Here is a 10,341-nt window from a genome sequence, read left to right on the forward strand (position 1 = left end):
CTTCACCAACATTTGCTGTTTTAGACTTTAAAGTCCTGCCAATCTGAGGAGTGAAAAGGTGTGATTGTTGCTTCATCTTGCATTTTCCTGAGTACTAGTGAAGTTGAATGTCATTGCCATCTGGGTTTTCTCCTAAGTGACCTGCTTGTTAATATCCACTACCTAGTTTCCCATGGGGTTCTCTTTTTTCGGTAAGATTACTTTAAATATTCTAGATGCTAAATCTGTGTCTGTATATTGCAGATGTTTACTCCTAAACTGTGTGTGTCTTAACTTTGTAGGGGGGGGCTCTGTGTGATAGCAAAGCTGTCAGTTTTGATGAATCTCTCCATTTCTGTGTGTCTTGTGTCTTCTTCAAGCAATCTTTGCCTGCGTTGAGGTCATGAAGATACTTGTCTGTATTTGGTTCTAAGACTTTCACTGTTTTTTAAAAATACATTTATATATGTTAATGCTAATGCTCTGAAATTTATTCTGTGTGTGGCGTGAGGTAGGGGTCTTTCATTTATTTATTTTTCTATTGGGAAAGCCGGTTGTCCTAACCTCGCCACCTTATATGTTAATGCTAATGCCTCTGAAATTTATTCTGTGTGTGGCGTGAGGTAGGGGTCTTTCATTTATTTATTTTTCTATTGGGAAAGCCGGTTGTCCTAACCTCGCCACCTGTCCCGCTGATCTGGACGGCCACCACCGTCACATCCAGGTTCCCACAGGGCCCTGAGTCTGCTTTGGGCTCTTCTCTCCTCCTGTTCCACCGACCATATTGCCTGTGCTTGTACCCACACCTGAAAGTGTTCATTATCGAACTTTATAAAACATATGTTCTCTGGGCAAAGAGGGGAGGATTATTTGCTTTTTGCTTTGAAGGCATTGGTCTCTAAACGGTCGTCCGTAGTGTATCTAAAACAGCACTGGCTGAACCTAGGAAAACATCCATTTGCTGCTCACCTCTCAAGGACTGATCTGCAGCAGAGAGAGGAGAGAGGGGCCTTCACTTTTCTGTGGTACTCTGGGTACTTTTACTTTTGCCTCCCCCCGCCCTCACCTCCGCGTTCTCAGGTTGTGATGTCTTTGAACCATGCGGTGCTTCTTCAGGTCTTTACACGTGGGCCTGTGATGGGTATTTTGTAACTGAGTCGTAGTACCGATTCCCTTGTTACTGCCACCCAGACCACGGTGACAGGCCTTCTGGGCTCTGACATTTCCTGTTGGCTCACTGGCACTGACAACCTGGATTCCAAAAATAAAAGCACAAGAAACCACCGTGACCTGACCTCACAGTCTGCGCCCGATCAGCGCTCTGAGCTCTGGGGCCGTCTTCAGCCCCAGGCCCAGCCCAGCTGGAGCCCTGCGCCCTGCTCACTCTCTGTCCCCTCCCTTCAGACAGTCACCCGCCGGGCCAAGGTGCCTTCTGCACAGAGGATGAGCAGGTTCCTGAAGCACTTCACCGTTGTTGGGGACGATTACCACGCCTGGAATATCAACTACAAGAAATGGGAGAATGAAGAGGAGGAGGAGGAGGAAGAGGAGGAGAAAGGGGACCAGCCACCGCCAACACCAGCCTCGGGCGAGGAGGGCAGAGCTGCCGACCCCACTGAGGCTCCTGCCACCGCACCCAGGCGCACCCGGGACTTCAGGGCCACGTTGAGGAAGCTCTTCAGCTCCCACAGGTTTCAGGTAGGTGGGCAGAGGCCCGAGAGGCCCGGGGTGGGGCGAGGCCGTCAGCTGAGAGTCACGAGGCGGGGGTGGGAGCCCACCTCTGCCACTACCTCATTCATTGTGCAGATGTCCCCTGAGCACCAACCATGTGCCAGGCGCCTACACAGCACTGGGTGCTCACGGCAGGTCCCATGTTGTCAGGGATTAAATCATAACCCAAACGTCCATCGTCTGATGATGGGATAGACAAAATGCGGTCTGTCCATGCTCAGCCATGCACAGCCATGCACAGCCATGCACAGCCATGCACCAAGCACTGGCTACAGCGTGGATGAACCTTGACAACATGATGCTGAGCAAGAGCAGCCAGACACAAAAGACCATATATTGTGTGATTGCACTTACGTGAAATGTCTAGAATAAGCAAATCCATAGACACAGAAAGCAGATTGCTGGTGGCCACGGGTTGGAGGGAGGAAAGAGTGAGCAGTGACCTGCGTGGATACAGGACCCCCTCTGGGCTGACGGAAATGTTCTGGAACTACGTAGGAGGGACGGTTCCACAATCTCGGGAATATACTTAAGGGTACTGAACTTTATGCCAACTTTGAAATGGTTAAAATGGTAAGTTTTATGTTATGCGAAGTTTACCACACACACTCACCAAGTAAATTAAAGGGTAAACACTGGAGGCAGGAAAAAGGTTCCTGTGTTTATTCAGCAAATGTGGCGTGCCCGGCCTGCGTTGACCAGGCCAGCAGGGTCCCGTGCCTCGTTGACTCATCGCCATGGGGGCCGCAGTCTCTTTTTTTGTGGAGTGATGCCAAAAATATCAGCTGGGCTTAACACATCACCAACTTCCAGATGTGGGGATGGGGAGGACATGAGGGAGACATGGACGCCAAAGCATCTTCTGATTTTGAAGGATAAATGAAGGTTGAGTCTGGCCAGCCCTCTGAACCCCACCCCCAGCCCTCAGATGGGCAGGCAGGTGTCCCGGTGTCTGAGTCCCAGGAGAATGCGGAGGCCTAGGGACGTGGTCAGCACAGCTGCCAAGGGGAGCCCTTTTGGGGACCCTGGACCGAGATAATCCAGTTCCTACCAAGAGCTGGTCACCCTTCTGGAAGCAGAGAGAAGCAGCCCTTGCCTCTCCCATCACTGACTTTGTTCCGGGGTTAAATAGGGAAGATTTATTTTGGTCTTTTCCGCTTGCACGTGGCTTGGAAGAAGAATGCGGGCCCAGCGGCCCGGCACAGTGTTTCCCTCTGCGCGGTGACAGGAACGGAAACGTGGTATTAAGTTGTTGGGGTTGAAATACCAAACCCTCAATTTCAGGAGCAGAAGGAAAGGACCAGCTTCCTTCCAGCTGCAAGGGGAGGCCTGGGTCACCCCCCTCTGGGAGGTTCACCCCTCTCCTGACTCAGCCCACCAGACCACATGGCTCGGGCTGGCCCCCTGAGCTGGGACCCCCCGAGACACTTGTACTGGGGAAAAAGAAGACTGACTGTCATAAAATAAGTAGAGATGTTTATTCATTCACTCAATAATTCTGTTTGTTTGTTTTTTTAATCCTCACCCAAGGATATTTTTCTATTGATTTTTACATAGAGTGGAAGGGAGGGAGGGGGAGAGAGAAATATTGATGGCAGAGAGACACATTGATTGGTTGCCTCCTGCACAACCCTGACCAGGGCCGGGGATCAAACCTGCAACCCAGGCACGTACCCTTGACCAGGAATCGAACCCAAGACCTTCCGTCTGTGGGCCAGTGCTCTAACTGATGAGCCAAACTGGCCAGGGCAACAGTCGTTGCTTAGCACTGTGTGCAGGGGGCACAGCGTGAACATGGCAGACACGCCCCTGCCTTACTCACAGAGGATCCACGCTCAGCAGAGGCCGTCATTCCAGGGATCGCCCAGACGGGTGCTGGTGGCAAGTGGAGAGAAGCCCTCTGCACAGAGGGGGGTCCAGAGTTCCTGGGGGCAGGGCAGAGGACTGGTGGTGGAGGAAGTAACATTCCCCCTAACACCTGAAGGCTGGGCAGGAGTGAGCTCTGTGGATGGGAGACGGAGGAGCCTTCCAAGCAGCCCAGCTTGTTGCTGAGGGCCCGAGGGGGGAAAGGGAGGATCTGCAGCCTTTCAGGACTTGAGAAGGGTCCATGAGAAGTGTATGTGGTGCCCTGGCCGGTTTGGCTCAGCGGTTGAAGCGTTGGCCTGTGGTCCAGAGAGACCCGGGTTCGGTTCCCGCTAAGAGCACGTACCTCGGTTGCAGTTTGTCCCCGGCCCCTCATGGGTCGTGCGGGTGGCAGCCACTCGATATGTCCCTTTTCCATCAATGTTTCTCTCTCGCTCTCGCTCTTCCTCTCTCTCCCTCCCGCTCTATCTGAACAAAACATGGAAAAATGTCCTCGGGTGAGGATAAAAAAAAAAAAGTAGTAGTACGTATGGTGAGAAGAGGGACCTCTTGGCAAGAGAGTAGGCACTGGAGGGTCCTCATCCCTGGGCAGTGGGCAGCCATGGAAGGTTCTGAATGTGGGTGGGAAGGGCTACATGACCAGATTTGGAGAGAGGCTCAGAATAGAAGCAGGGAGGCCCCCTTGGAGCAGGGTATATAGCGTCAGGTTCAGGGGTTTGATCTCTGCTGGTAGGATCAGCATGCAAGAAGATTCTGGAATCCCTTTCTTAGATGCAGTCTACACTTGTTCCATAGGGTTTGAGGTGGCCAGGGTGGCGTGATGTATAGTTAGTTACCTGCTGTCACTTCTCACATGGGATGGCACAACCAAGGGAGAAAATACAGGGTGTGTCGGGCCTCCATGAAAACCATGGACAGACGGGATAGCTGAGCCAGGGTTAGGACCATAGTCATGAAGGTTGAGGCTTCACTTGGCTCCCATGGTCACTCTGACATGGAAAATGTGACCAACCCCATTTCCCCAGGAGGACACGGAAGCTCAGAGTTAATGCCAAGGCTCAGCGGTGTGGAGAGCTGTGACCAAGGTCCAGGCTAATGGGATAGCTGGGAGCTGGCCCAGGACTGGCCACCCCACAGCCCTGGCATGGCCTCTGCTGATGGTGTGGTCATCTTTGCCAGGCGAGGGATTGGAATTAACCAGCCTCCCTGAATTCTCAGAATGTTTCTGCGTGTGTGACTCCCCTCGAAATAGTACTGCCTTGTGAACTGGCAAATTCATGGTTTTGGGGATTCGTTCGGAGAGGCCAGGGTGGGGACCCAGGCATTGTATGTAGTTTTATGACCTCGGGTCTCTCTGTCTCTCTTTTTAGCAGTGAGTTAACATCAAGTTAATTGCTTCAAAGTAAATAATTCAGTGGCATTTATTTGGTACATTCACCATATTGTACAACCATCACCACTAATTCCAAATGTTTTCATCACCCCAAAAGGAGATTCCGTGCCCATGAAACAATAACTTCCCGGCCCCTGACAACCACCAATCTGCACACTTCCTGTGTCTATAGATTTGTCTGGACACCTCATATAAATGGAATCATATAGTACATATTGTCTTTTGTGTCTGGCTTTCCCTTTAGCATAATATTGTCTAGGCTCAACCATTTTGTAGCATGTGTCAGTACTTCATTTCTTCTCAAGGCTGAACATTCGGTCTGTTTTTACCATTTCTGTGCCTTGATTTTCTATCAGATCCCCTGAGCTCTAAAATAAAACCAAGGGTGAAGGAAGAAAAGGAAAAAAACCACCAAAAGCTTGAATCGTTATTAAGCTGCTGAATTTGAGTATGCGTGAAAAAGTCATTGAAAAGCACTTTGCCATGCAATTTCACACAAAACCATACCATCAAATCATTTAATTACTGAAGTAATTAGCGACAGGTGGAAATGGTCAAAGATGTACAGTCCGTTCTTACGTAGGGCTGAACTTGGAGAATTTCATCCTGAAACTTAAGAAACTGCCAAGATAATGGCAAGATGAAGTCTCAGAGGCCAAAATCTATGTACCTGAGAATACAAGAGGCAAGGCCCTGAGGCACACAAGTGGTGGTCCACAATTTCCAAAGGAAGAGAGTCCCACAGTGTCCTCTGGTGTTCCTCCCATCGCTGCCATTTCTGTCCCCATGGTCTCCCTGAGCACCATCACCCCCGCCCCGCCATTAGTGCCCTGCTCCAAGTCATCACCACCTCCATCACCATGACCACCACCATCGCTGAGATCACCCATTCACTCCACCCTGGTTCCCATTGCCCTCCTCGGCCAGCAGGTCAGGACACTGTCTTTCCCACAACTCTTCTCAGTTCGCCTGAGTGGCCACAGGTGTGTCACGACTCTGGGCCAGGCTGTTAATGGGCACAGTAGGCATCACGGTAACCCAACTGCCTGAGGTCGGTGGTCCCTGGAGTTTCCTTCCAGCGCTCAGAGCTTGGAGGCTGGATGCTTTTCATTATTTACCGGGCATCTGTTCTGGGCTTACCCTATAGCCAGAAAAATAAAAACGTGTCAAAACTTTTGTTGTTGTTTTTATCCTCACTTGAGGACTTTTTTTATTTTTATTTTTATTTTTTTTGCATTTATCTTCTGATAGAGCGGGAAGGAGAGAGAGAGGGGGAGAGAGAGACATTGACTGGCTGCCACTCACATGACCCCATGGGGTCGGGGACAAACTGCACCGAGGTACATGCCCCCAACGGGAACTGAACCCGGACTCTCCGGTCCACTGGCCGACGCTCTAATGAGCCAAACCGGCCAGGGCCAGAACGTTCTTATTATCATCATTATTATTTTATTTTTGCCATCTAGGAATTAGCAGTTTGGTTTGAGAGACGCTGGGAAGCAGTGAGTAAGAAAAAGACAAGTAGGGACGGAGGGTCCGTGAGCTGGCTGACGTGCCCTGGCACAGGCGCTGCGCAGCCAATCGGCCAGGAAGGCGGCCCCCAGCGGGCTCCCTGCAGGGTGCTCGGGCTGTGGCCAGCAGCCTCCCATCCTTGGCATTGGTCCTTAGTGGTCTCATCCAGATGCTCCCAAACCAGCCCTTGAGAAACGGAAGGCGGGTCTCCATTCGGGTCTCATGGTCCACAGGTCATCATCATCTGCCTGGTGGTGCTGGATTCCCTCCTGGTGCTGGCCGAGCTCCTTCTGGACCTGAGGATCATCAAGTCTGACCAGAACAACTACGCCACCCAGGTAGTGTGTCCACAGCCCTTTGCCACGGTTCACTGCTGTTCTCTGCCCTCAAGGGGGGCGGGGGGGGCAGGGGGCACCTGCCCTGCGGCCTCAGGAGAGTAGTTTGGTGCTTTTAGTCCAAGAGCAGAGGACATATCTTCCCTTCCAAATGACACGAGCGTTTACTACAGGCAGGAAAGCTCCTTTCACTCGACGGCTACCCTGCACCTCTAGGCGGGGGCACGTCTGATTCCAGAGGGGTATCCCCCCGGGACGACGCCTTCTCATCCCCTAGAGCGGCGGTTCTCCACCTTCCTGAGGCCGCAGCCCTTTCAAACAGCTCCTCATGTTGTGGTGACCCCCGACCATAAAATCATTTTCACTGCTACTTCAGAACTGTGATTCTGCTAGTTTGTTATGAATCGCCATCGGAAATGTGTGTTTTCTGATGGTCTTGGGCAACCTGTGAAAGGGCAGTTCAACCCCCAAGGGGTCGCGACCCACAGGTTGAGAGCCCCTGCCCTAGAGGCAGACATACTATTTCTCCCACAGAATTCTGATGGGGTCCCTAGGTGGGGGCCCCGGGGGGTGTGCCACTGTTGACTCCCTGATGCACACTCCTGCTGAGTCCCTCCCAGACGTTCTCCCAAGAGGCACTGGATGCCCCAAAACACACCACGTGTGGCCCGTTGTCAGTAACATGGGAGACAGCCAAGGGCTGAAATCATTTCCCAACACACTTTCTTAAAAACAAAATCCAGCTGATAACGCGAACACGTCCTTTCGGGTGTAAAAGGGAAGAAAATAAAGGTCCTTCCCACACGGGCCCCTTTCCCCAGGCAGCCGGTACGCTGCTCTGCCGCCAGCCCTAGTCCTTCCCCACGCGGAGGGACTTCCTCTCGTTTCCTAACATACCTGCAAACTCGCTGTGCCTTTCTTTTCCCTCAACTGTCTATTACGAAAAAATGGCAAATATACATTTTGCTATATTTGCTTTATAACTCTACATATCCACAAACACCCACACATTATTGTCTGACCGTCTGAAAGTAAGTTAGACATCACGACACTTCACCCTAAATACCTTGATATGCATAAGAATAAGGCCTTTCTCCTGTTGAACCATAGCAGCATTATCACACTTTAAAAATGATCAACAATTCCATAATGTCTAATAACCAGTTAGCATCTACTGATGAGCACTGGCGGGTCAGTGAATACGCTGGGGGGTGCAGACTGGTGGTTCTGAGTGCTCTTTCCTTCTACGTCGTGTAGTTGGTATTTATAAAGAAGAGGGTTCCTTTCGCTCCGTGTGTGCGCACGCACCACTCACTGTGGACTCACGGATTTCTGTGTGTGTGTATGCAGTGTATTGGCCACTATGAGCCTCTTCGAGTGGGCTGCTGTGTCCTTTCGACATGACTCCAAAGCATGTCCTTGCTTTCAGGCCCAAGGTGATGTCCCAGCTGAACTTTCCCCGCCCCAGAATGGAAATGGTTTCTTCAGTGAGACCGATATTTGTCAGTCAGGATCTGGGAATTCTTCACTCACCATCTACCTGGGTGATCACTTCTAGTCAGTCCTTATGGATCAGCCTTGGTCTTTTTAACAACTGCCCTCTAATGGGTATTTCAGTTTCTCTACAAACCATGTAGAAAATCTTTTGTTTTGTAGATGATGCTGCAGTAAATATGCTTACATGTCTTTGTGCATAGACAAAGCTGTAAGTTCCTAGCAGTGACACTGTTACCGGGCTGAGGGGTCCGCTTGCCTGCACACATCAAAGCCCAGTAAGACACAAACAAGGGTCTGCAGCCAAGAAAGTAAGGATTTATTAAGGAGGTGGCATCATGCCTGGAGTCACAGGTGAGCTGCTGCTCACAGACCTGGTCCTCCATGGCTTCCAGGGAATGGACTTTATGGGGGAAAAGCATTAATCATGGTGACTACAGGAGTTAGGGTCATGGTCTCTAGTGATTAGTTGGCGCTAGGGTAGGAGGGTAGTTATCACTGTATCTGCTCCTGCCCGATGTCAGCCATGGAGTCGTCCTGATTTTGCAAGGGTGTGTTTGGTAGGATCATTCATTTTCCTGGGTCCGCAGCTAAAACACAACAGAAGCCAAGAAGCTATCTTTAGTTTGACTGAAAATGGTCTCTGTAGTCCACACACCCAGGACCTTGTTCCTAAGGCTGACCGGAACCTCACTGTCCTGAGGGCTTAATGATTAAGCAAAGGAGAGGGAGGCGGGTGAGTCAGGGGGCTGAGTAAGACCAATTTTGAGTCAAAGGGGAAAAATGTCAAAAGCCGGATGAAAGAAAATAAGGTTTCTGCGTGGTTACAGCATTGCTATGCCTGTAGGCATGATGGATGTTTTCCATCACCATCACCAGTTGGCCTTCAAAGAGCAGAGCTGAGCCGTCTGTGGTGCCCTCAGCCATGTGACCAGCCCCAGGACAGGGCCTGGTGCTGGCGGGGGCTCTGATTGCTCAGCGAGTGACATCTCTGGTGACCGGGCAGGGCAGTCACGGCCAGCTGGTGTGTGGCCTGCCTCCGCCACACTGTGCTTCCTCGCTCACTGTGGACCCGCGCTCACTGTGCTTCCTCGTCCCCTGCAGGTGTTCCACTACATGAGCATTGTCATCTTGACCTTCTTTATGGTGGAGATTTTCCTTAAAATATTTGTTTTCCGCTTGGAGTTCTTCCACCACAAGTTCGAAATCCTGGACTCCATCGTGGTGGTGGTGTCCTTCGTCATCGACATCGTCTTCCTGCTCCGGGAGCATGAGTTTGAGGCTCTGGGCCTGCTGATCCTGCTCCGGCTGTGGCGGGTGGCCCGGATCATCAACGGTACGTCCCCTGGCTCGGGCTGCAGAGCGGGCAGTGCAGGCCCAGCCCCTCGCTGGGGCGCTCCCAGCTTTGCCCCTTGGTGGCGGTTGTGCGCGCTGCGGCAGGCAGTGCTGTCGTGAGCCAGCTCTGTGGGAGGGAGCTAATCTGCTCAGTGCTTATTCTTCAGCCCATGGGGACCAGAGAGAAACATTTGACAACTAGGTTCCGAGCAGCTCCGAAGTGAAAAACCTGACCCTCCTAGTTCTGATGCCTTTAAGTGACGACTGTTGTGTTTGTCGCCCCTCTTCCCAACTGTATATATTTATAAGGAACACAGATTTTTTTTCCCCAAGTGGTTAAATTAGAAACCAATGTCACTGAGACCCTCAATTATTTTTCAGGGATAATTATCTCGGTTAAGACACGTTCAGAACGGCAACTGCTTAGGTTAAAACAGATAAATATACAACTGGCCACCAAGATCCAGCACCTGGAGTTCAGCTGCTCTGAGAAGGTAAGAACACACTTCTGGGAAGATGCCATCTGTTTGCAGGTGCCCACATTCAGCACGTGCTTCTCACTGCCAGGCCTGGGGCACCCCTCCCCTGGGCTGGGTCTTCCTGGCCCCCTGCCCAGAGCTGTGCTGGGCGCCCCTCCTCCCTGCACTGCTATGTCCACTGGCCCCCGTCTGACTGCAGCAGTCCCCTTCGGCAGACGGA

At 51.4% G+C, this 10,341-nt stretch overlaps 1 protein-coding gene across 4 annotated transcripts in view; it reads left to right on the top strand.

Moving 5' to 3' along the window:
• Window positions 1-10,341, top strand: part of HVCN1 (hydrogen voltage gated channel 1) — a 35,068-nt gene that overhangs the window by 23,277 nt on the left and 1,450 nt on the right. For all 4 annotated transcript variants that reach the window (XM_036276542.1, XM_036276540.1, XM_036276539.1 and 1 more), the window contains 4 exons: window positions 1,384-1,677; window positions 6,712-6,816; window positions 9,412-9,643; window positions 10,024-10,136. In XM_036276542.1, the coding sequence (XP_036132435.1) occupies window positions 1,384-1,677; window positions 6,712-6,816; window positions 9,412-9,643; window positions 10,024-10,136 (744 nt within the window). The remainder of the gene's footprint in view (window positions 1-1,383; window positions 1,678-6,711; window positions 6,817-9,411; window positions 9,644-10,023; window positions 10,137-10,341) is intronic.

Source organism: Molossus molossus, unplaced genomic scaffold (genome assembly GCF_014108415.1).
Source record: "Molossus molossus isolate mMolMol1 unplaced genomic scaffold, mMolMol1.p scaffold_m16_p_22, whole genome shotgun sequence".
NCBI classification, from domain to species: domain Eukaryota; kingdom Metazoa; phylum Chordata; class Mammalia; order Chiroptera; family Molossidae; genus Molossus; species Molossus molossus.